At 39.0% G+C, this 26,179-nt stretch overlaps 1 protein-coding gene across 1 annotated transcript in view; it reads left to right on the plus strand.

Moving 5' to 3' along the window:
• Positions 1-6,268: 6,268 nt before the first annotated feature.
• LOC117294708 (slit homolog 2 protein-like) overlaps positions 6,269-26,179 on the plus strand; it is a 119,551-nt gene continuing 99,640 nt past the window's right edge. Inside the window, exon 1 of the mRNA XM_033777220.1 lies at positions 6,269-6,321. Coding sequence (XP_033633111.1) covers positions 6,269-6,321 — 53 coding nt within the window. The remainder of the gene's footprint in view (positions 6,322-26,179) is intronic.

The following is a 26,179-nucleotide window of genomic DNA, read 5'->3' on the forward strand; positions in this document are numbered from 1 at the left end:
AAATAAGCAGATGAACAACCTTGTCTATATAGTCTATTATTACTTGATTGGGAGAGTAAAAGTTGGCCTCTCCGTTTTCCCACCAACATGGCTTCAAATAATTGGAAACAAACGGGGGCAGGCTGGAGCTCTGTTCATGCGGGGGAAATTGAGCGTGAGTTAACCAGGAATTCCCTTCTCATTGCTACCAGCTGCAGACAGGGTTTTCAATTTGTGTCAGTGCGATTTACCGCAGTAGTCGAAATTAATGTCTGAAATGGTAGTCAGTTCAGAAGCTATTAAATGTGACACATATTCCTCTCTCAATAGACCCCCCCCCTCTCTTGTTGAGTGACTTGACATTGGAACAAAGTACTGTGAGAATGATTTTCTCCAACCATTTCCCCCTGCTTTTTACATGTTATTATTGAAAAGTTCGATCTTGTGAATTGACAAGCCCCGTAGGTACTGACAATAGTAATACTACGGTTTCCAATTTATAAAAAATACTTTCGCTAGTAAGGCAAACATACCAGTGAGTGTACCATGTTTGTGTGCACCGATGTTGGTTTACTAAATCAAGCCCCCACCCCACTCCCTGGTTTTTAATATTACTCCGCGAATTTGTTTAATAAGATAATCTAACTAGATGTGTATGGTCTGTAAATAAATAGAAACCTATTTCTGCAAACACTTAAATTACAACATAAAAGCGTCCTCGCTGTTTACTTAGTTAAATGTAAGTCTAGAAAGACGATATTTTAAAATATGGGGGGGGGGGGGGGTACTCGGGGCATGGACATGGACGCCAATGCCAGGTAGAGCCCCCCCCCCCCCCCCCCCCCCCCCGCCTTTAGTCACGCCATGCAATTGCTTGCATGATTCTGTGGAACATGAAGAGCCTTGGACAAGTCTAGGTGTAAGCCTGGTGTCGCAATCTCCCTTTCAAAACCCAAGTCCTCAAGACCTCCATGTTTGAACTAGAGTGGGTGCAACCATGGAGGAAGCCTCCATGGTGCAACCATGATGCCAACCCTGTTTGGTTGGTACATGAATGTGTACATGTACATGGCTCCTTCAGGAACCCACACCAGAAACAGCTGGATCTGGATGGACTCACTCAACACCATCTAGCTCCACGCTCTTCATAACAATCATTATGTTTTTATTATGCCAATATGACGAGTGACAAAGTGCATGAGATTATTGTTGTTAAAGGAAGCCAACATAATTTTGAGCTTTTGGAAAATATGATTTTGTTTTCGTGTCTGGGAATTTGAAAGTTCGTTTTAAAGGCGAAGTACAGCTCGTGTTCATTGGAATTCAGGAAGAAACAGGACGTAAATGGAGAAACATAAAAGGGAAAGAAATTATGTTTCTTTTTCTTAATTGTCATATTTTATTTCTTCAATTTCATATCAAAAAAGTGATCTCTTTATTCTATGAAAATGTGGATTTTTCTTTATATTTGTAAAGAAAAAATATTTGTAGGAATGTACGTTGTAATTTATTGGTTTTCAAGTTACAGTTAAACATTTGGGTAATAAACGACTTTCTTGTTCACCTTCGCATTTTTATCAACAGGTTGCCACTTTAAAGTGGCAGTTGCCCCTTTAAGTGATGTTCACTTTTGTCTGATAGCCAAATAATGATATCATCCTTGAAGTGTTTGGGGTTCTTCGATTTGGATCCCACTATTTCCTCCTTGGCTAGTCGTCTTCTGTCCTCACTAATTGCTATTTGACAACATAGCTGAATGTCTGCTGTTGAGGTAGCTCCACCCACGCCCCCTTCTTTTTATTTTGGTCCTTATGAATATTTGGTAACTATTTATTAACCCTGTATCAACTATAACGAGCTTCACACTACAAGCTTCACACTGACAAGCTTGTATACACCTGCAACCGTGAACCTCCTATTGTCCCTCTTTTGTTTTTACTTTTGTTTGCAACAGCTCCCATTGGTTTTGTACACGTTTTCAAACTGTAATACCTTTCGCGAACGATGGACTATATTGTCCTCTTTTGCTATTGGTCCTCGGTTTGAATGTGTCTATCTTCCAACACTCAATAAGGCCGTGAGGATCTAGGGATGAGGAAATACAGACTTCTGTCTGTAATCAGACTTTGTTCTATATAAATCTACCCAGGTGTTATAAAACAAAGTGTGTGTTTTTTTTGGCGCCATTGATGAATACTTCAAACTGTGTATTACTATAGCTGCTGCACTGCAAAAACTGGGTTGTTAACATTTCAACTGGGACTCTGTCTGAATTGGCCATATAAGTCCCTGAAGATAAGCCAATTAAAAGACTAAAACCCAAAACACACAAATCAGAAGAGAATTGTTGTAAATTGGAGCCAGTCTTGCTTGCCTTAGGGGGTGTCTGGACAATAAGGATCTTTCATTGACCAAAAGGAAACCTTCAAGTGGGCAATGCTGCTGCAATGGTGGCGACTTGGTCCTCGAGTTTAGCTTGAGTTAGACATTTTTAGGGGGGGGGGTGGATAAATTGTGTTTCTCCTTGTTAGTACACAAATGAAAGTGGTGGTTTCAAACATGTCTAAGATTTACATCTTTAGTTGAACAATTTATTATAGATTTCAACTGATTTATACATATTATTTTGTACCAATAAATCATTTTTTATAGATGCAACTGCCTGTTTCCGGAAAGTTACAAAGCTATATTTCTGCCAATTTACCAAGACGAGTGAACCCCTTTCTTATTCAGTTTCACGAACTGTGTGTTGTTTTCCTCCCAAAAGGGACTACCGTTGCCCTCTTAGCTTGACCTCCCTACGAGGGGCGATACTTCCCCTGCTTCACCTCCTGACCTCCCCATCCCTCAAACATCTGGTTTTCAAACTACATCCACTTCGTTTCAACACAACTTGTCCATTTTGTCGGCGTAAAGGTTTTTTCTTCTTCTTCACAGAATCCATCAGGCAGAGAGTCTTTGGGCACAATCAGTTCATAAAGGTTCAAGCTGTAAATGTAACTCCTTCAGATTTGGTACATGCAGAAACGTTGTGGGACAAAACACTGTGACAATGTTGTTCTTGCCTGTATTTGTCACATTTGGTTTTTAAATTGTGTGTGGTGGGAATACAATGATAATGTGGTTGTGGGGATATCATGTATAGCCTTAATGAGTTAAATAACTCTCTCTGTGAAATGTGGTTGTTCTGGACAGAACTTTTGGTTTAACAATCCGACGTTCAGGTTCAATCAGTAAGATCTGATTGCCTGATGTTGTTGAAGCTTCACTCCCAGGGGGGCCACACCCATTTCTGGGTCTGTTTGACCCGGAATCCGTGTCAATGTGACCCGGAATCCGAGTCATTGTGACCAGCAAATTCGGGTTAAAAGCGGGGATTTTGACTCAGATTCCGGGGCACATTAACACAGATTCCGGGTCAAACTGACCCAGAAATGGGTCTGGCCCCCTAGGACCCAAATCCGGGTCAATTCTGACCCGGGATTTTGGTTCGGTCGGAACTAAACCACATTATGTACATGTACATTATGTATCTGCAAACCAATGGATCTTTATCCTTGATTCGTATGTTAACATTTGTTTCTTATGAGAAGCTTGGAGGAAAGAAGCTATAAGCCCACATCCCCACAATACACTTGGCCATGGACGTTGTTGGACCCATTTTAATGGCACCCGTCCCCACTCTCAACAGTGACCCTCCAGCAGAAAGGCAAAGGTCCCAAACCTCAATTTAGAACTATTCACACTAACTCGTTCACCAGCTGTAAATTAGAGGGGTTAGGTCGAGTCCTCTAGGGGCCTTGTTAGAAAGTGGAACTTGACATGACAACTGAAACTTGGCTTGTTCTTTGTGTGTGTACAAGTGCATGGTATATATGCTTATATGGGCCTATAGCCCGTTGGCCTAAAATGTACTGCATGTCTTTTAGGAAATTATGCATTCACGAAATTGTGTACTTCCCCGTGTGTAAACGACTAAACGTAGACATTTGAGTTCTCATGCTTAAATTGTATATGTCATTGTTAGAATTGCAGAATTTCCTCCCCGTCTTGTTGTTGTTGTTGTTGTTGTTGCTGTTGGGTGTTGCGGTTGTTGTAATTATTAGTGGCTAGATTTATTTTGTTTTACATGATACTATCAATGAGTCTTGAAATTGTGGGGGGGGGGGGGGGCAGGGGAGACGTTTGTAATACTAATTCCAAAAATGGAATACTGTGGAGTGAGTTAGATTAGGAAAGAGTGTCGAAAATCTGTTACATTTTCATTTACGAAATAATTGATTAATGAGGGGTCAATTTGGCCCCTTCCTTTCCCCCCATTTACCCCCCTTTCGCTGTCTCCGAACCTGGTGAGTTTCGCACCGGGGGACCTTGACTTAAGCTTCCTTTCGCCACTCACTCAATTGACTCAAAATCAATTTGTACCGTACTTTGGCTACACCTGAAATCTCAACACGTAAGAATCCATTTTGTTTGAAGGTTTTGTTGTCGTGAATCATCCTTCTCGGATTAAAGGTCTAAACAAGACTTTGCTTGTTTACTGTGTGGTTAATTGTTTAACTGCAACTTCCAGGTATCCTTCAAGGCTTATGAACCAACGTACTTTATATAATTATGTCAGGAGTATGTACCGAAATTAAATTAAGCTATCAAAATAGATCTTGTACTGTAAATCTGGCACCATTGCGTGACCTGTATTGGGTATACCCCAACATGACTTTTTGTAATAGCCCGTTGGCCCTCTTTTTATTGAAAGAAATTCTAAACTTTCAACTCGGTAACTATTATTGACAACTCAGAACTGACATAAGTTTCTGTACATTTACTAGTAGAACTTCGGTCTGTTCCCATGGGGCACGGTGTAACCCCCCCCCCCCCAGGACCCCCTACAAGGGTGTCTTCATTGCGTGCTTGGATTTTCATGGAATCTTTAGAGGTTTTTTAAGGGGGTCTAATGAAATAGTGGTTAAAAGTTTGTTAACATCGGGGACACCATGTCCCATCAAACTGAGGTAAGTGAACATAGTCGGAACCCGTTTTGAGACACATAAACAAGTTTCCTATTGAAGACTGGGAACATGACAACGCACTAGCCTGATAAAAAAACGACCTTATGATTGTAAGCCTAGCTGGTCCCATGTGTTCATGACAGGAATCTAGTTCTGTATGCATGACTTGCATGCAGCCATAAATTACTGTACTCCCGAAGACGGGAAATCAAATTAAAATAGTTTGAAGTTGACACCTGTAGTTTAGGAGAGACACCTTGTGGCCCTTACTGCTACCTGAGATTGAAATGGTAGAGTTGTCAGAAGCGTGGTGTGTAAACGGCACCATGGAGCTAGTCAAAGAAGCTCCCTGGTTTCAGCAAGGAACAGGTTTTTTTGTATCAACAAGAGAGCTTGGCTAATTTGTCTTTTGTTGTGCTCGGGGTTTGGTTGAATGGTTATGGTATCTGTATCTGTTCGGTACTGCACACAGACTCCACTATCGGGATATCAATGGTGCAGGCGTGGGATATCAATGGTGTAGGCGACCGAACCAATGCTGACTTGTGTATTGCAGACTTTGAAATACAGGGCCAAATTTGATAATGCTATTAAGCAGAACAATACTGCTTAGCAAATTGGCAAACAAAATGGTTGGGGCACCAGTCACAACAACGTATGACTTTGTAGACTTTTAGCTGGTAACCAGTTTCTGATAAGCAATATATTTGTTTATGCTGAGCGGTTTTGTTTTTTGATGTTGTCGTGTCGTTTACAATAGGGACTTTTCGTTTTCGACGACGGATGGTTCTGCGACGGTAAAGATGACATTTGGCGTCATCTGCGCATGCGTCGGCTTTGAGGACGGTCGTCCCTCAATTTCTACGACAGTACTTGGGATGAATCTTCGTTGTGCTGAAAACGACAACGTTTAGCTGCACAACCGTCGCAGAACCATCCGTCGTCGAAAACGAAAAGTCCCTATTACCCTGCCATCCGAGAAACAAGACAACACCAATGGAGACAGAAACAGGCAGATGGGCTAGAAATGACTTCCAGCCCTGAAATCCTGCAGCCAATATATTGTGACTGCTGCACTAATCTCCCAATTCAGAAAATCCCATCAGGTTGACTCTAGTTCTGGCACCCTAAGATCCTCGGCAAACACTGCAAGATCAATACTTGTTTTGGGGAGTAACGGACATGCCATTGCCAGTTTTTGACATGCCTTTGTGCCGAGACAGTTTGGCTTGGCGCATGTGAAGTGAATTGCAGTCTTTAGACATGTTTGAATAGATACGATGGGCAATCATTTGGACAATGTTCGTCTGAATGAGGCTGCCCACTCTTCTAAGTAAATTGTTTTGCCGATTGTTGTGAAAAATCAATGGATGATTTCTAATGTGAAGAATGCTTGTTTAGGCGTTTGTGTGTCTGCGCGAACACCTTGTTGTAAAGTTTGCACTTGTTGGAATCATACTGAAAAATACTCAATAGTTCTGACTCTTTGTGCCATCCTAAGGGCATGCTTAGGGCCATGTCACACGGGGAAAATTGAAGGCAACCAGTCCCAGGCAATCTCCAAGAAGAACTTGCATTCATATTTGAATGTTCACGTACTTTTCTTGGGGATCGCAACACATTGTTTGGAAAGTTACTCATAATTATGCTATCAAAGTGGTCTCGCAGCAGTTGCCTGGAAAAGTTGCATTCGTATGACAAGTTCCTTGTAATATTGAAAACTTTGTTTAACCCTGACCGTCTACGATGTGCGACTACTTTGCCAGCTCCACCAATCATGTATAATACCTTTAAAGGATACTATATAAAGTTTTGTAGATCTGGTGTTCTTCAAGTATATGTACCTTGCACCTTCAGGTCATGGCAATAGTGGATTGCGGTAAGACACAAGCAATGTTGGCAAAACTCAGAGTTGAAACAAACCATACAAGCCATACCACAACCAAGGCCCAAATGCCATTGAGTTCCTCAGATAGCCACAACACGTCTACAAAAAAAGTTATCAGCCAAATGCCACGTCATGTCTACCATCCTGTACTGCTTTCCTGATTATTATTTTGTTTGCCAAGCAGAACTTTGTTTTAGCAAAATTTTGCTTGCATTAAGAAACTCTAAGAAATTGGGTCCAGCTCACAATGTTTGTCTTTTGTCTGTATGAAAAAAAAGTATAGGTTACTACAAATGCTATTTTATCCTCAATTTAACTGGATTATGTATATTCGATTTGTGAAAACCACTTTTAAGACAAGATTTGTATAAGCTCTTCAAAAACAAGTGAGTTCTGAGTTAACATTGATATCTCAATATGGCTATACAGTGAAACAAAACCCCACTGAGCTGTTTACTGTATACAGTGTCACAAAGTGAGCAAAGTACACCGCGTTTGTGTGTAATCGATTGAGTCATTAGTCAGTGACTCAAAACAAATTCTGGAAAGGTAAAGCCAGAGTTGTCTGTGGTGTTTGGGAAACACCAATTAACGCTAATTAACACAAAATGAACCACTCTTAATAAAGCACCTGTTGCGCCGACTGATAGAAAACAAAAGTGCACTTGTAGCACCTTGGTATGGCACGCACGGGCAAATTGTGACAACTTGATTTCAGGTAGACATACGTGTGTTGAAATTATTTGAAGTGCAATTAACATACGGGATTTTCCTACAAACTCCTTTTACGTAGCACCATGTAATGGTTTATAATGTGCTGTGGCGCAATATGCTGCCGATCAAACAGAAACACAGGGGCGAACCCCTTCTCTTTTAGATAAGTACACTGGGCTATTTTACGTGCGTTACACATCACACGGGACCAACGGCTTTACGTACCATCCGAAGTGTTATTTTGCTTACAATTTTGTGTTTCCACCTGTGGCGTGTTTTTGGTGGGTGTGCTTTAAAATTGATGGCCCAGGTTTTAAAGCAAAATAGGATATAGCTAATGATGATTCAACACACCCTGAAAGAAATCAATCCAGAGGATTATTCTGTTTTTCGATGGTTAATTCTCTCAACGTTTTTCTGCCTGAGGAGCATTCCAAAACATTCGCTTATGTGGTTCCTTCCTCTCTGATTCGTCTTGCGTGTTTGTTCCACCGGAACACCCGGAACACCTGGAAGGTAACACACCCGGAAGTGTAGAGAAAAAGTCTGATTTGTTTCTCTTTGAGCAAAGATCAAGTACATGTACAAACAACAAGTACAAGTTAGAAACATGTTTTTTTTTTTATAATACTAGTAATGTTTGCAGTAACACTATAATCTCTATATGAAATGTGGCGATTCTGAACAAATGGTGGTTAACAGCTCTACGTTATGTTGCATGTAGACGTCATGCTCTTTAATCGTCTTCTAAAATGAGTTCCGATGTAACCTTGGCATGTTCTGTGGAGTACCACTAAATGGTAAAAAGCCAGCCCCTGTTAGAATATTAGCCATATACACATTATTTTTTTTTTTTTTTTTTTTTCTTTTTCTAGCCATAATCACTTACAGATAAATTAGCCTACATTACATTTTTTCTCAATGTTGCTTGTTCCTGAAAACTAATTGTTTACACTTTTTTTTTAAGTAGCGCTTAGTTCTATCGTGCAATAAAGTGGAGTCATGTCCAAGCCTTAGGGTCGGTGATTTGGGCCTTTTTTTCCCAAGCAGTCATGTCCTGTGTTTGTGAAAAAAGCTTCTCGATAATCCACCCTTTTTGGTCCTGTGTTGAGAGACAGGGTGCCCGGTGGTACACAAAGCACCAACTTACACGAGAGTCTGGCAACTCCTGCCAGCCAGCCGAAGGAGAAAACGGGGTTCCTGTTTACTCAAAATGGCCGTTTCATTTAAAGGAACATTACAGAATTGTTTTTTGCTAACAAAACAGTTGCTGACAGTAAGCACTTTATGTAATCCACCATATGCATAAACTTTACCAATTTTGTAATGTTCATTTAAGGGCAAGTTTTGATTATTGTAAACCCCGGTCAAACTACGGCGTATAGTTGGGTGCACTACTATTCACGAGACCTGTAAACAATAAGGTCAAGTATTTTTGTCAATAAATAAGAGATTGATATTGAAGACTATGACTATGTTAACCGGGTCGTGATATTGTTGCTTGCTGTCCCCCTACACTGTATACTTATCTTTCTACTATCTGGTTCGTAAGGGCAAGCAAATATTGGGGGAATCTGTTTAGTATTATCGGTTGAGTTCATATTTCAATTTGGTCTGTTTGTTCTAGCGAAAAATACTTGAAGTTATCGGAAGTAGACTAGATTGGGTTGTTCGACTAATTTGTTTTATGGTCTTCTGTGGGTATAAAGGCATGTTTTACCTCTTGTGTGTTTCAAAAGGGGCAATTGAGAATTTATGATGATGTGAAATGTGCTTTACAATTTGCACTTTGTTTCAGGAGTTTTGTTCAGGATTTCTGCTGATACAGAAGGTGCAATGGTATAAAGACATCAACCTCGCCTCGGAATAAGTTTAGTCTTAGATAGATGGCGCTTTATAAGTTTTTTTATTTTTATTAATAACCTTTTGAAAATAGTATATTGTTCACTTTATGGATTCTGTAAATACTTAGAAATGAACGACATTTGAGCTGGCCACAGTTTAAGTTGTCATATTAACCTATTAATTTCGCTGTTTCGAATTTGTAATGAAACAGCTACAAGCTGAGATACATTTACACTGGTTGGGATATTTAGCTTCTGTGCATGACTGGAATGAAAAACATAAAACACAACCCTGGCCCATCCTTCATTCTCAAACGGCGAATAATTATAACTCGGTCATAACAAATTAACTTGAACCTTGAGCATCCTATGTTCAGCCCAAAATAAATCAAAATAGTTGGAAAAGATTGTCAAATGATGAGGCATTACCAATAATTAATAAACCATCATATGGGATCAAACTAAATATGTGATCAAACTAAATATGTGATCCGGAAAAGGGCCCTGGGTTGGATTTCAATTTGCAGACTTCTCTAATGGGTTTCAACGTTAGTAAATATACCATGACTACAGCTAAGTGGAATGACATACGCAAAAAATGGGAATAGCACATGTCGTGCATGCTCATTTTTAGTAGTCATTTATTAAGAGTTATAGTTTGCACATAACAAAGTCCATGCAGCTATAATGTCAAATCAAGACAGTTAAACTTCACTTGATGTTTGCTTAATGAATATTGACCTGGATTTTATGTCTTTAAGACATGTCCTGATAATGGTGTTTCAGAAAAGAACATTCACTCCTAACTACGTACTTTTCTAGAAACGAAATCACACAATAAACAAGGTGTACTTAAAGTACATTTAACACAACTGTGCTTAAACCAGTTCATTTGCCAACATAGCAGTGCATTTTTTAAAGGTCGGAGTTGCGTTCCTGTAAAATCTTTACAATTATTGTTATCATGATGTTTTCTTTTATGATTTATTAGAGATCTGAACATGAAACTCCCCATTAAAATGCATTCTGTGTGGTAGTTAGGTTGGATTTAGATAACCAATGAATGCTCAAACAGATAAGGTGCCTTTTCTATCCAGCTTAGGGATTCCTGGGTGATAAAATCGGCAGGAAAGCCTTGGATAAAACATGATTGATGTGAAGAGAATTTACATCTGAAACGTCTGAAGTTTTAAAATGTGAGAAAAGGTGAAGTGTGCAGCCCGTATAGGGCATGTTTTACACAAGTTAGGAAATGTTTGCGAAATTTACCCTTTAATTTCATGTGATATGTGGTCGCCCCTATTATCCCAAACAACACAAGCATAAGAGGGTATCCGCTCATCATGGGTAATTTCCCGTTTAGACTTTGATTGTGGCTTCAATATCTAGAAGGTCATGCGAGAATGTGCAGCAATGGATGATGCTTAAAGGCACTGGACACTATTGGTAATTACTCAAGTTATTGTTGCCATAAAAACTTATCTGGTAATGAGCAATGGAGAGCCGTTGATAGTAAACATTCAGAAACGGCCTCCTCTGAAGTGATGCATCTGAAATGAAAGCACACGAAATAATGCAACAATGGTGTTTTTCTGCCATTATTCTCTTGCAACTTCGATGACCGATTGAGTCAAAATTGTCACAGGTTTGTAATTTTATACATGTTGGGATATCCCAAGTGAGAAGACTGGTGTATGACAATAACAAACGTGTCCAGTGCCTTTAATGTCACTGCAGAAGCCTAGTAAAACGTTGTGTACAGTTTTACAATGGCAGTTGCCATACATTAGTGTTTGAATCATAAACCATTTGCAAACATTTAAATGTAGGGATAAATAATGATAATGTACATATTTTGGGGATGGAAAATCACCGTACAGGATGCAGCACTCGTTGTACATGGTACCTTGGAAATGTTAAAAATCTTTGATGACCCCCAAATACTTGAGGTGCAAATTCCAAGAGTACAAATGTATCTATTTAACCTTATGATAGACTTTCTGTACACAGGTAATGTAAACCCATGTTTGATTTATATATGCAATCCGAAAACCAATACGTGTAAGTCTGTAATGTCAAACATGTTTGGTGGATTCAATGTCCGTCTTGCCTTTCCTTTCTCCTCTATACATATACAGGCAATGGATGGTCCCTAGTGGGGAAACCCCAGATCCACTTTTCCCCATAACTCATTTGAAATCCTAATCCAGGTTTTCATCAGGGTAGCTAGAGTACTGTACCCATGTGGGTAATCATGAACATTGCTGCGGATTTTTACAAGCTTGTTAACTCCTGAGCTAGTTTAAAGGGTTCGTGTATTATTTATACGACACAAAACAAATAATTATTCACAGATATAAATTCAACTTACACGGTAAAATATAATGATGGTTAAAAGCTTCCCTTACAATATTACTTGCTGAGGTGCTGTAATTTTTTTAGAAATTAGTAATACAGTTTCGTGAAAAACAATCCAAGAGGTTATTTTTAGCAAGTACACAACAGATTTACGCAAAAAGCATTACTCTGTGATTTTCGTTTGTTTTCTAAAACAAACTTGACGACAAATGAAGCTGACACTTATCAAAGTAAATCATAAATAACATACATCTTCATTCACAGTGAGTAGGGATTCATGTCACTGCCACGAACTTGATCTTCAAAAAGGATCAACACCTTTAAAGGACAGATATTTACACTTTTTGTAAATCCTGCATCCATGTGGTAAACAAATCAGGAGAATTGGACTACAAATTCAACGGCTAAATGTCTCTGTTCATTTCTCAATTTATATAATTATCTTGCGGCAACAGGAAACAATTCTCAAATAGATTTCTTCCATGTTATGTTGAAGTTTAGCACCAGATGGGGATTCGATTCTCTCGCAGAAAAAAAGGTAAACATGTCGGTCCAAATAACTGTTAGGTTCACCAAGGATAAACTATTGCAGGGTTCTCCCAAGGTTTTGTTTTACCATGGAAATGTGAGGGATCAAGAACCCAAATTTCTGGCTGTTTGGCCGAAGCCCGCTGATGAAACAAGGTGTTTAGAATGTTTTCTAGTGTTTATTTTGGTTTCTAAAAAGCCCAACTGTGCCCATACACCATCATGTTACCAATGCTCCAGATCTGTCAGTTGTCATAAATATTTTTGAAATGGTGCGATAAAATGGGTTAGTAAGTCTACATGTGAAACTTATTTATCAACACATGTAGTGTGTTTTAGCAGTCCTTGAATAAAATGAAGTTTAAACATACAAAATGCCGACAATATTGGTGCTCAGAATCACGGCTTAAAGGCACTGGACACCTTTGATAGTTATCAAAGACATGCATCCTCACCCCCAACATATGCATAAAATAAAAACCTGTGGACATTTGGGCTCAATTGGTAGTCGAATATGCAAAAGAGTTGTGAAAGAAAAACACCCTCGTTGCATTACTTTGTGTGTGCTTTCAGTTGCATAATTAAAGGCTTCAGCTGACGTCTTTTATTATTTGAGTGAGAAACTTCCTCTTTCTCAAACACTACTTCAGATGGAGCTGTTTCTCACAATGTTTTATACTACCAACAGCTCTACATTGCTCGTTACCAAGTAAGTTTGTATGTAAAGAAATATTTTGAGTAATTACTAGTAATATCTAGTACCTTTAATCATGAAATGAAGTCGAGAAACGAGAGATTAGAGATACCACACAACGTCTTCCTTTAACCTTTCCTTCAGCATTGCTGAAACACGTGCATTAAATGCCACTGCCTTACGGTTCCCCTATATTGCTGATTGAGGGTTGGATATCACTTTGTGTGATTGCAATGCGATGATGGAAGGTATGTACCCTGTCATCATTGAAGAAGGTATTGACCAAGGAAGCTCATCATCTAACACACCTGGGAGATAAGAAGACTGTTAGAAATTGCAAAAGATTGTGATGTGGGCGAGAAGGAGAAGGAAGTCTAAAAAGAAACCGCAAACTGTCTGGGTTACTAGTGTCTTGTGCAAATATCATATCATTCATACGCACCCACAGGCAACAAACTGCTAACCATAATCTCTTAAACAGTTCTCAAGCAATTTTTCTCAAACAGTTTTCCCTGCCATCCCTGCCATCCCTGTGGTCATTATTCCCCGTCTTCCATGTATTCCTTATCTTCCCTGTCTTCTCTGTCTTCCTTTATTCCCTGTCTTCCCTGTCTTCCCTGTTTTCCTTGTATTCCCGGTATTCCATGTCTTCCCTGTCTTCCCTGTTTTCCTTTAATCCCTGTCTTCCCTGTCCTCGTGTCATCCCTGTCTTCCCTGTATTCCATGTCTTCCCTGTTTTCATTGTCTTCCATGTATTCTTTATCTTCCCTGTCTTCAATTATCTTCCCTGTTGTGCTTTAACAATGTCTTCCTTATATTTCCTGTTTTCTTGACTTCCCTGTCTTCTTTATCTTCACTGTGTTCTATATATGCCATGTATTCTTTATGTTTTCTATCGTTCCTGTCTTCGATATCTTCCCTGTCTTCCAATCTTCCCTATCTTATCTGCATTCTCCCATGCATGTCGTCCATGTCTTTCATATGGAAACTTGGGAAGTTAAAGCATAACAGCCGTAGCCGTTGCCCTAGCTGCAGCCGCATCGGGACACCGCCATGGTGTCAGTGAAAGTGTCTTTCTGGTTACGAACCATTGATAGTCTTGTCCTGTCTCTTGTACAATACTTTTCCAACCAAGATAAACCCGCTTGAAAAGTATGGATAAAGATAAACCTCAAAATACCGATTCTCCCTTCTTGGGGCTCCCGTTTTTTCAGTGACTATTGCACCAGGGTCTAGTAAAAATGTTGGTGGTATTTTATAAGATTTCCCAATCCGTTTATACGGTTGTACCTGTTTGTGACAGTACCTGGGTTAGGCCTACAGATGAAACACATCATCATATGAGATCCTTGACATTGGCCATCAACCTAATACCTATTGTAATCTGTAAGCTGTCCCACCTTGCACTGGGTACAGATAGCCTGATCAAAAAGAAGTGTTTTGTTCACCGGTTACTGCACAGGAAGAACAATATTTACATGGATTTTGAAATGCACACATGGTATGACTTTCCAACAGATTTCACTCGCAGCTGTACACAGTTCAAAATCCTGCTTGCTGTTATGTATGTTTAAGATTTTTGTACAATTGAACAGATTGGGTACATCTGGACGATTGGTGCGACTGAATGTGTCGTTGCCATGTTATATTAAATGTTACTATATCAAAAGGGTGCACAATCCCCTTCCCCGTATCAAGTTATGGGTACGAAACGCTCAAACACAGATTATATTTCTGAACTTTTAAAGCCCATTTTACTGACTGCAGCAACAACAGCAACATCCATTATCAAAAATTATCAGTGAAGGCTTGTTTATACAACTCATAGAAAACATTAAATGTACATAGTGTTTTACTCAAACTATATCTTTTTTATAGTTTCAATGTCGTCTGTCAACCATGCAAAGATTAAAATCCTACTTGAACATACAGGCTGTAAACCAAGGTTTAGTCAGAAACGCAGATGTAAAAAGTAGTTATGCCCTACTTGGGTTGTTTCTATGGCATTATAAAAGGAGAATAATCTTGTTTTAAAGTGGGATTACAAATTGTAAAATGATGACAAAGAGTAAACGTGTCCGTACACTCATCATGGGTGATTAAATAAAAAAGGAAAAAGAGTGCACTTGTAATATTGACTCGTGTTTCGATCTAAAAAACCATTACAGCATGTGGGTATATCCATACATGCAAGTATAAGTGAACTCCCTCGATAACAGACCAGACAGCGATCTGTGGTCTCTTTTATAATTCAATTTTCGGAGGGGACAACCTGTGTTTTCTTAAACCGAAATATGGAGGTAATTTCAAACTGGAAATGGATATATCAACTAATGACAGCTTGAATTTCCTGCTGAGCTGGGGGAATCCAACCTTTCTGGGTTCTGGGACCCGCTAGGGGGGCTTCTTGAGATCATCCCGAGTGTTCGATTATAGGAGATGTAAAGCAGAGCTTTTTTGTGGAGTTTTGGGCGGGAAGTATTAATAACTGTGCACCAATTGAACAGAAGGCATGTCGTGACTGTGATGTTATGCACTAAATACGTGTCAGGATTATGCCCGTGTGAGTGTAGCTTGCTGCTGCCATTTTGTCTTGTTACCGGTGTCCTGTGACAATAATGAATGTTTAGTCTCATTCGATCAAGAGGGGCACCAGACTGTTTCACGCTTTCAGACCCGTGTCTCCATGGTGTAGATTGCTGCTTTCATTTTGTCTTGTTACTACCGTTCTATGACACTACGTAATGCCAAGTCCCATTCAACCAGGGAACCAGATTGTTTTCCCCTTTGAACTTCAGTTTGGTGATAGTGTATCACATGACAATGACATGGCTTGTTAATTCCATTTTGTTTGAAATTCATTCATGAAATGTAATTTTCTCATAAAAATAAATAAACTTATATCCTGTCTTTCAGAATCTAAAAGGTACAAGCCAGATGAAAACCTGATCCCATCTTAAGATATATAAAAGCTTTGAAGTTTGTAATGATAAACTGATAATTATGAAGACTGAACTGAACAGAGCAGGTTTTGTTCACGCATAGAGAAAGGACTTCTCCATGGTTCAAGCAGAGAGGTTCAAGTATCTATTTCTCCCCTATACTGCCCTTGCTTCGTAGAGGTTATTCCCCTTGGTAAGCCTATAAGAACAGACCTTGACTGTCAAATCCCAGTCATTGATTCTCACAATAGAATGTGTACATAACTTATCCTGAGAAAACACTACACAAGGGCTGCGTTTTGTTCCTTTGGGGTTTTCCACTTAGGCCCTTTTTGGCTCCGTAGACCATGCGTAGACCAACATACTAAAAAGACGCTCCTCGCTCGAGTGCTGGAACAACAAAAAAACACGAAATCCACGTTGAAACAGGCAGTGGTGAGAGAGAAAGAGTGAAGTGGAAATAAAGAAACGTTGGGTGTAACAATAGCGAGTTATAGCCAAAATGCTATATAAAAGTCCACTGTGTTTACCTTGCAATAACAAGGTCCTTTAAGAGCGTCTGTGTTGAATGTTATGGCAGAAGTTTTTCTCCCCGAAATTAGTCCATTGTGATGCTTGAATGGGAGCCGTTTAGAGGTGTTTGACAGCCCAGAGGGGGAAACTCCAATTGAATGAATGACAGCAGGAGGATTGTGGATGTCTGCAGTGTGTTTTATACAGTTTGTCCCTGTAGTATAACAAAGGTAAGCCCTTCTCATTACGGCTTGATCCGTACATTGAAAGGTCAATCTTTCCTGAGTTACTCTTTAGCCATCTCAAATGTTTTAATTGGATTAATCGAAGGTCATTTTATTTTCCCGTTTTTTTCTCTCTTTTTTTTTTCTCTCAAAAAATTTGATCTCGGTGATTGAGTGTTTTGGGGAATAGAGCCATGTTATTACCGGGAGCTTTTGAGATCTAGTCTGGTGGGACATGTCTGGGGTAGACGATCTTAAAACTTCCGTTCCGTCATTGTTAAGGTTTCACTTTTGGGGGATTGACCCCTCACAATAGCATTTTAGGAATACCTGGGGTGTGGGGTTAGGCTACTAAAATGGTTACATTCAATGGCTTTGGGAAAAGGAGTTTGTGCACCATATTGTTATAGAACAAGTATTACATGTGCTTTTGTGTGGAGAAATTCCGCTGTGGAGGACGAGTTGTCTTGACTATGATCGTCGACAGTACAAACCACACATTGCAGAAAAATATTCAGATAATAATATTTAATTTATCAGAGTTGTTTTCGTGCTGATTGAAACAATGCAATATGCAAACAAGTCGTTGTAAGGAAATAACGATGCCGATATGAAGTCTATATCCAAAATAGAAACAGAAAACAAGTGGCCAGACTTGTCGACCATAATTATGATATAGCAGCAGAGACTTTCTTAAAGACGTTGAATACAGAAAGACTCTGCTATAGGGTCGACACATCAGACCAATTTCTCAAAATATAGAAACAGCTTAAAGGCACGGGACACCACTGGTAATTACGAAAAATAATTGTTGCCCAGCATAAAAACCTACTTGCTAACGAGCAATGTAAAGCAAGTTTTTTTCCCTTCATTCTTCTCTTGCATTTCGATGACCAATTGAGTCCAAATGTTCACAGAGTGGTTACAATATACCAAAGGTGCACAGTGCCTTCAAGCAATGTATCCCGTGAAACCATTATTTGGGTATATACTAAACAACATCCACGGTATTTATTGGCGGACAAATAAATCTGATCTGATATCAAACTAAGCCTGCGATGATCAGTACCTCTCTCCCTAGAGAGACTTAAGCAGAAAACCTTGGAAGCTGAGACTGAGCCAGTTTAAGTTGAAAAGTCTGTCATTGAGAAAAAAAAATCAAGATGTATACATTATGATCGCCCCAGGGATATTAAGACGGTTTGCTATTGAGTCTTGAGACAGCGTCTGTCATTCAGAAAATGGTCAGAGTCAGATTTCCTTTTCTTCCTAGGTCTAATTTTATACCCTCTCCCTTTCTGGACGGCTCTGCATGCGGGGGTTTTGTGACTTGTTTGTTTGTAGTTGTGAAGAAAAAATGCTTTTGATTTGTGTTATCGTGATGGCTTTATTCATTGAAAGTGTTGGTTCTCCTGGCGAGACGGAACTTCTTGACACCCTGGTTTGGGAACAACAGCCTTGGCGAAACACTCTCTGCTCAACGCTTATATATAGATGTTATATTTTGCTCTTAAATACGAAGGTCTGTTTAATTGGAATTGAGCATATGGAATCATCATTTCACATTTCAATGTGTTAAAATCTTGTTGCATATTGCTTTCCAATTAAAACGTCAATAAATACAAATAATAAAATATATATCAGACATAGCCATATTGAAATAGAAACAAAAATACTTAAAGATGGTGTATTGAATTGGATGAACAAAAACACCATTGCTTAATATTTTAGTCTGAACAATTTTGCTAAGTCATGTTTTTAAATATTATATATACGTGACTCACAACATCAATTGCAACGAAAACATTATCTTTTATATCAGATACAGGGTCATCTTGCCGTAAATGACGGAGAAAACAGCATCTCCCTGCTTTCTAAATACCCTAACACATTGTGCTCTGAACTGCTCTGAAAAAAGGGTCAAACAGAGCACAGGTTTTACCCCATCAATTTTGGATGGGTTCAAGCCCTCGGATTCTTCCTGTGTATAACCTCTGCATATGGAAGTGCCCATCCCCTCCACTCTAGTTTGACGGAAATATTTTGCCTTGACGAAGGGTGGACACACTCATTATCACGATATAAAGTCTTAATAGAAACAAGATGTCCAGAGAATTAGTTTCATTTTGCAAGTTCAACTTCTATTGACTCTTGAGTAGTATAGGAAGCGGAACAAACTGCAATACATGATGAGAAACACACTTTTCTCAAATACGTGCTTCCCTATGGAGGCATCTTTTGTATTTTCCATTGTTCCCGTACTTAATATTTTCCCATCGACTTTATACACAAAATTCCTTGTTAGAATGTCCATATGGAGTCCTTTTATTTCCCCTTTTTGTGTTGTCTTTGGTCTCCAGAAGGTACCGAACAGTTATGAAAGCACACTTTCCAAGCACTAGTGGACTCTTCGTAATATCAGGATCCGCAACTTTTACCCCCACCTGAAAATTATTATATGATGAGTTTTGTGAGAGTCATCATGAAAAATTTGTAATTTTGAAGCCCACTTCTAAAAATTGTAAAAGTCCTAAAACACTTCCTCCCTCGTGGCGTGTTGCGGCCGAGCACCGGCTTCAATTTCATGGAACACTTTTATCAAGGAAGATAGGGTTTTAACCTCGGTGTTTCTGGTTCACATTAGCAATCACAGTTTTCCTCAGGCTTACCAGACAGTGATTCAGTTCACGTATTGGGCACCCAGGGTTGTGTTACAAAAAGTATGTAATAATAACAAACGTATACAAGTTGATTACCAGTTTGAAAAAGTATACATTATGGCACGTATGTGAAGTATGCCCTTACTTTTTAAAAGAGAAGTTTTCTCTTCAACTTTCATGTGACACCCCCACCCCTCAACTTTTGAATGATACTTCCTAAGTATTTAATGACTTAACTAAGAAGGCATACGTGTTGCCAAGCTATTGTCAAAAGTGGTAGCCACTGTTACGATATCTGAACGCACACCTTGTCAAGCTTCTCTTTTTACCCATTTGAATTTGACAACAAATACCGGTTCACAAAACCCTCAACTTCTTGTTCCACAAACTTTTTCCTGCCACCACTTTCTCTACATCTGTTATCTTTTAAGCATTTTTTTGTAGAGGAGCGTGCTACGTAAGAATGGCTCACGGCCTTTCCCCTTCCCCTACATTTAATGAAACCCCACCCCTCCTCCCAGTGCAGGATGCAGATTTTATGCTCAATTTAGGCGCCATCCTTAGTCCTGGAGTTCGGTCATAATTTCTTGTTACTAATATTTCATGTGAAACCACTTTTTTTCCCTCCACGCATGCAAAATATCATGATTTATTAAAGATACACTATCCGTGAAATGTTTTTAAGAAAATTGACATGGTCTTTGAAGTTTGGAAAGGGTCTTGTTAAATTGACCGCTTAAAAAATATCCTGGCCTGAAAGATTTTATAATTGAAATGGACAACCTGTGTATGCAATGTAGGCTTGTGATGTGAATCGGTTCACCCATTACCTGTATTTTTGTAATAATGTAGAAAAACAGATAAGAACAAAACTCTAATATTGTCATAATTAATAGTAAGGGGATTACTAAGATAAATTATAGATAAATTGGCTGCACTTTAGATGACTTAAGAATAATTAATCCCGTTTTAGAAAGAAAAAGAAAGAAAAAAAAAGAGACATGTTACAAGTTAGCTTTTTTTTGGGGGGGACTCAGTTTCTTGTTTACAATATACTGAAATATAAACAATATTATTGTAGCTCAGATGAGCTATGAATCAGAATATGCATTGCGATAAAAAGGAAAGTCTCACATTTTGTATGGATTGATCTCTCAGATGGTATTCCCCTTACATATCAACCTTCTCCCTTCATAACCTCCATCCATCAACTCAGACAAAAAGGTCAACCAATCCTTGAAAGACCAAGACCCCTCCCCCCCAAAAAAACCCGTCAAACCTCACCTGTAGACCCAGACTCAGGTCATTCAACTTTGATGCGAATTCAAACAGGAGGTGGTAACAATAACAAAGAGACACCCTAGCCCTCTCTGCAGGTGTACTTGGTTACCCCCAGATACCTAACGGGTATACAGATAAGGGCATGGGTAACGGGTACACGTAGGCTATAACCACACATAGGTAGCTTTTAAAGGGCAGGGGTACAACATTGGTGATAACATTATTTCAAAAGTAATCCCAGTCACCAGTGGCCAATTTCATAAAGCTGGTTAGCAGTAAATACTGCTTGACAAATTTCTTTGCTAAGCATAAAATGAGTGGGGCAAGTCAGTCACCAGAATATAAGCTTTATGTCATTTTGGCTGAAAATTTGTCTGTGCTTAGCAAGTTGTTGTGCTTAAAGGGTTTATGAAATTGGGACCCTGGGGTACAGGTGCCTCATGGGTTGCTCAGTTACCTATGGGTATGAACTTTTGGTGCAGTATGTAGGATCAAGTGTAACTGAAAGGGGGTACAATTTTTTCTCTCAAAATTAAACCAGTTATCCCACTCCCAGGTGCCTGTGTAGATGTAGGTGCCTCATGGGTTGCTCAGCTATCTACTGGATGCGAGATCTAGGTGCTTTGTAATAGGCTCAATGGTAACTGACAGGGAGGTACAACTTGGGGAACCCAGTAAATGTAGAATGATGGGTGAAGACACAGAACACACAACTGGCCAAATGACGCCTAGCAGGTAGCATAATCCAAACCCCATTACTGAATTAGAGGGTTAACCAGGGCCCAACTTCATAGCGCTGCTAAGCACCAACATTTGCTAAGCATGGAATTTCTTCCTCGATAAAAACAGGATTACCAACCAAATTTCAATTTGTTGCATTTTCCATGTTACTGGTATTCAGCTGTTGTTTGCTTATCCTTAAAATCACGTGGATATTTGGTTGGTAATCTTGTTTTTATCAAGGAAGAAATTTCATGCTTAGCAAATGTTTGTGCTTAAGCAGCTATATGAAACTGGGCCCTGGTGTATGTGGGTGCATCCTTTGACCATTGGTTGAAAAAATGGGTACGGGTTTGTCACAACATGATTGTTATAGTTTTAAAAGCTCGCTTGAATTCGCTGAACCAATTCTGAGAGTATTTATTGTCTAAGGTCGCTTTATTACTGACCTTCCTTTTACTTGGAGAGGTCTCAAAAGTAGGGCAGGGCTGTGGTTTTGTTTTCCCGTTTACATTATGTGCCCCCTACCATTTTAGTCGTGCCGTAGCGTGTTTATTTTAAATTTTGGGGCTAAATAAATGTATACACAGGGGTAAATGGTAAACTGTCTGATGATCATATTCATGGCAGTACACTTGGGGATAGTTGTTACGTATCGAGAAAAAAAACCAATTTGAACAGATGGGTTTTTATTTAATTAATTTTGATAATAGCATTGCACGAACTGAGACAGTTTAGACACAAACGTTTATAGATTTACACCTACAATTAAACTCCCTTTAAAATAGTTTTGCTGTAGTTTTTTCTAAAGAAAAGATTGAGACAGCAAGTTTGATCTCTAGAGTCCAAAATCTGATGTTCGAAAATAATGTTCACCATTTTGTGGTGAGACTGATGACTTATCGAGCTCAATTTCACAGCTTTGTTATTTCACGTACGCACGTTGGGTCACACGACGTGCGGGTACTGACAAGTACCAACGGCCTTGTACTGCTTTTAAACAAAACCAATGAACAAATAACAAAGTGTAAGCCTAATGTAAATTTGGATAATTAATGGACATAAATGAAATAAATGTGCTCAATCAAGGTGCCTTGATGGCTGACCACTTTCCAATATCTTTCCATGTCAATTAATAGAACAGCATCCACACTCTGTTTTCACACATGGTTGACATTTCCCAGATGCAATGCGCACGTAAATCCTTGGCCTAATTCCACAGCTATGCTTCTAGATGAAATGAGCCGGATACCAGGCGAAAATTGTGAATGTGACATGGTTTTGTTTTTGGCTGGTAACCTCATTCTGGTAAGCATCTTTTTGTTGTGCTTAGCTACTTGTTGTTCTTAAGCAGCTCTATGACGTTGGGCCATGGGGTGTACATGTGTTTAAAAATGAGTCAAGAATAAATAGTCTTACGTTTTTATGAAAAGTCCTAACTCTTGGTGAAATCGTCCCCTGATCGTTAATAACAAAAAGTGCTTTTCATGCCTTTGAGATGGTCCATTAAATTCGGAAATTCTTGGGGTATTTGTGTTAAGCGTCAATAACGAGATGAATTCTAATGCATTTAATTGGGGAGGCTGGTGTACTTTCTGGTTGAGCAGTGAGGTCACTTCATGGTTCATCAACCTGGGGCTTCCTTCTAAAAAAAAAAAAAAAAAAACTTTCACCAATCAGGGGTGTATTCTCATTTCAGTATTACGGGTCTTTTGTACCCTCTCAGCACCCCTGTGGTTCATCTTCCATAGTTAGAGATTGACTCTGGATTCATCAGTCTGTCCCACACATCTGTTTATTTCTTAGCCTATAAAATGTTGTGTGGCAACTACAACGAAAACTGGCAGGCTGAGATTGAAATGCTGAAAAAGAAGTGTGGACTTCAGCTAATGTTGTAAACATTTAATCGCTTCTAAAAGATAGATAGATAGATAGATAGTTTGGTTTATTGTGGTGTTTTTTTTACACTCGTGGCCAATGGCCAAATTACAGTAAAAATAATATTTTATTCAAAAATAGTTTACATACGAAAATAGTTTACATACACGGCACATTTCCATATTTTGTGGACTTGCAAAACTGGATATTAAGCCGAGTGCTTACTATTTTTTTGAACTAATACACAATTGCAATTTAGTCCTAAATTTAACCTTGGTGGCAGGTTAAAATGATGATGTGACATGTAGTCTTCTAAAAAAAAATTTAAACAGTCATAACCCAAAATGTTGTAAACTCAGAAAGCTCTTAGTATCAAGGTTGGATTAAACCCTCAGGCTCAAACGGCAGGAAGGAACTGTTTTGCCGGCAGACAATTTCGACCAATGCTTCGTTTAATTTGAAAAGGGTTCTCGAGTAATGTCGTCAACGGACGGACTATTGGTCCGTGGACAGAGTGGACAGAATATCTATACAATTGTCAAAAAGCTACTAATGACAAGAGGGTTAAAATTGACACAAAATCTCATTTTAATTTCCTTCCGGTGAAGCTTTTCAGTTCAACACAGTGGGAGAGTTAAGGTGTACAGATAGTGTGACCCCCTTTACAAACAGACAAAACAAGAAATAAATTTCTTCAGTGAAGCGCCACAAAAAGTCATTCACAAATCGACCTGACATCCAATAGGCTCCTATAACCCCGGATCAATAACACAGGGATCTTCGGACCAGTGAATCGAGGGAGCAGGATCCTGCGGATTATAGGGGGTATAATTACACCTTTCTGGGTGGATGTAATGACGCTTTTGGGGGTGTGGGAATTGAAGAAGGGGCCGGTCATTATACCATTATTGTGGAATTTATTGATTTCCTTTGAGGGTGTCTGGGGTGGACTAGAATGTAAAATTTATGGAGGGAGGCCATTTTGCCGCAGCACTGCAATTTTAATCAAGATGAAACCCACTTCTTTGGTAGGGTGTGCATATACAAGTAAACGGTGTATGAGATACGTGGAGAGAAGACGCCGTCGAAATAGTTTTGCTTCTTGAAAATTATTTCTCTTAAAATTAGTAAAACAACTATCTTTGATTGATCATGAAAGTCCAAAGGTCTATGTTTGAACAGTGACAAATTTCTTGCTTTTTATCACTCATTGTATTTCCTCTATACAAACAAAGTTGGTTATAACTCATGGAGGTAGAAACTCAGGCATTTTTCTAAGGTAACTTAGGTAACAACCTACGCACTTGTACTTTAATGTGTGCAAGACAAGTGTGTTATTTTATAACATGTCGAAATCTAGGATTTCATACGACTTCGAGTGGTGAAATAATGTGTTTCCCCCTCCCTCTCTATCTTTATAAAAGAACTTAGTTTTAAGAGCACTTTAATTGTGAGCAAAGGGCAACATAACAAGCCTGCGGGGCTGTGGCCTTAACGTGTCTCAATTTTCTCAAACATAGGAACCCCAGGACTGGTCCCCACTGCCATTAGAATACCATCAGGAGAGAGCCTCGATAAATAAACTATATTGAGATTTCTATCATGCAATATAGCTTGGAGAGATAGACCACACGTAAGATATGAGTATAAAATAACAGGCCTGTAACTAATGCTGTAACTAATAACCACACCAATGGCCTTTTGTTTTGGAGATTTTGTTATGGGCGACTTTCAAACTAACTATACGCACATGTGAGATCATGTGATATGGGGGCTTAATAGCTGTCTGGCGTGGAGCAGTTTTCTGTTCTGCTTTTGAGAAATTGCCATCCTCAAAAGATTGCATGATTTTTGTTTTAAGGATTCCCTTTTTTGAATCGATGTTGAAAGACAAACAACTTCCCAATGAAAAACACTACGACAGTGGCAATTTTGGTGTAACGAAAATGCTGGTGGATAGGGCCTTTTCAGGGCTATGTTCAGACATAACACCTTTAAGTGGGATGAAACTTCCTCAAATAATATTTATGAAATCATAAGTTTCCTTTCTGGCCTTGAACTCTAGACGACGAAAAGGATATCACTTTCCTCTTCGTTATGAGCACTTCCACAAACTAAACTATTTGAAAGGTCTTTGGTAACATTCCCAAATTTGTCTCGACATTTTTATTTTTATTTTTTTTTTTCCTTTTCTTTTTCCCCCGGACTTTTTAAGTTGATCACATCTACCTCCATGGTCACAAAAGTACAAAAGTACTTTTAATTATGTGCTGTGAGTCAATTGACGATGTATTATTTTTCTTCTGAGCAAATTTCTTTTTTGTGCAAAGATGTGCAAATTAAAAGAGGGTCACTTTTTTATTTTTACAAATGAACTTTTTGAATGCAGACGTTATATTCCCACAGTGTCAGCAGCCACTATTAAAGGTGTGGTTGAAAATCAAAATCTTCCCTTTTTCTTGAAAATCACTCCTGTCTTCTAAACCAATGAAAATTTACTGGGTTTTATGTGACTGTTTTATGACACTATGAGTAATGCAGAACGGATTAAGGATGGGGATACACTCATCAAGCCTTCGGTTATTTTCATAATAATTTTTTTTTTAAATTATATTTTGCTCATCAAATATTTCAAACGTCAAAACAGCAGACGCTAACCGCCGTAAGCCATACCTGGCCTTCCTCCTCTCAGGGCAATTAAAGGTCAAAATACCTGACTGAAGTTGCCTGACTCATTTGTCAGTAATTCCTCTGCTTGATTTGCATATCATAGGATTGTGGATGATTTTGAACCGATTTCTTAGTAAAAAGCCAAGTAAATGGCACTGGTAAATGGAAATTATGCATTGACGTCATCACGCCGTCATCTCAGCAGTAGAGCAAAGATGATACAATGAACACGACTGTTCTCTTGACCTCTAGTTGGGGGCGTCATACTCAGATGACG

Source organism: Asterias rubens, chromosome 9 (assembly GCF_902459465.1).
Source record: "Asterias rubens chromosome 9, eAstRub1.3, whole genome shotgun sequence".
NCBI lineage: Eukaryota > Metazoa > Echinodermata > Asteroidea > Forcipulatida > Asteriidae > Asterias > Asterias rubens.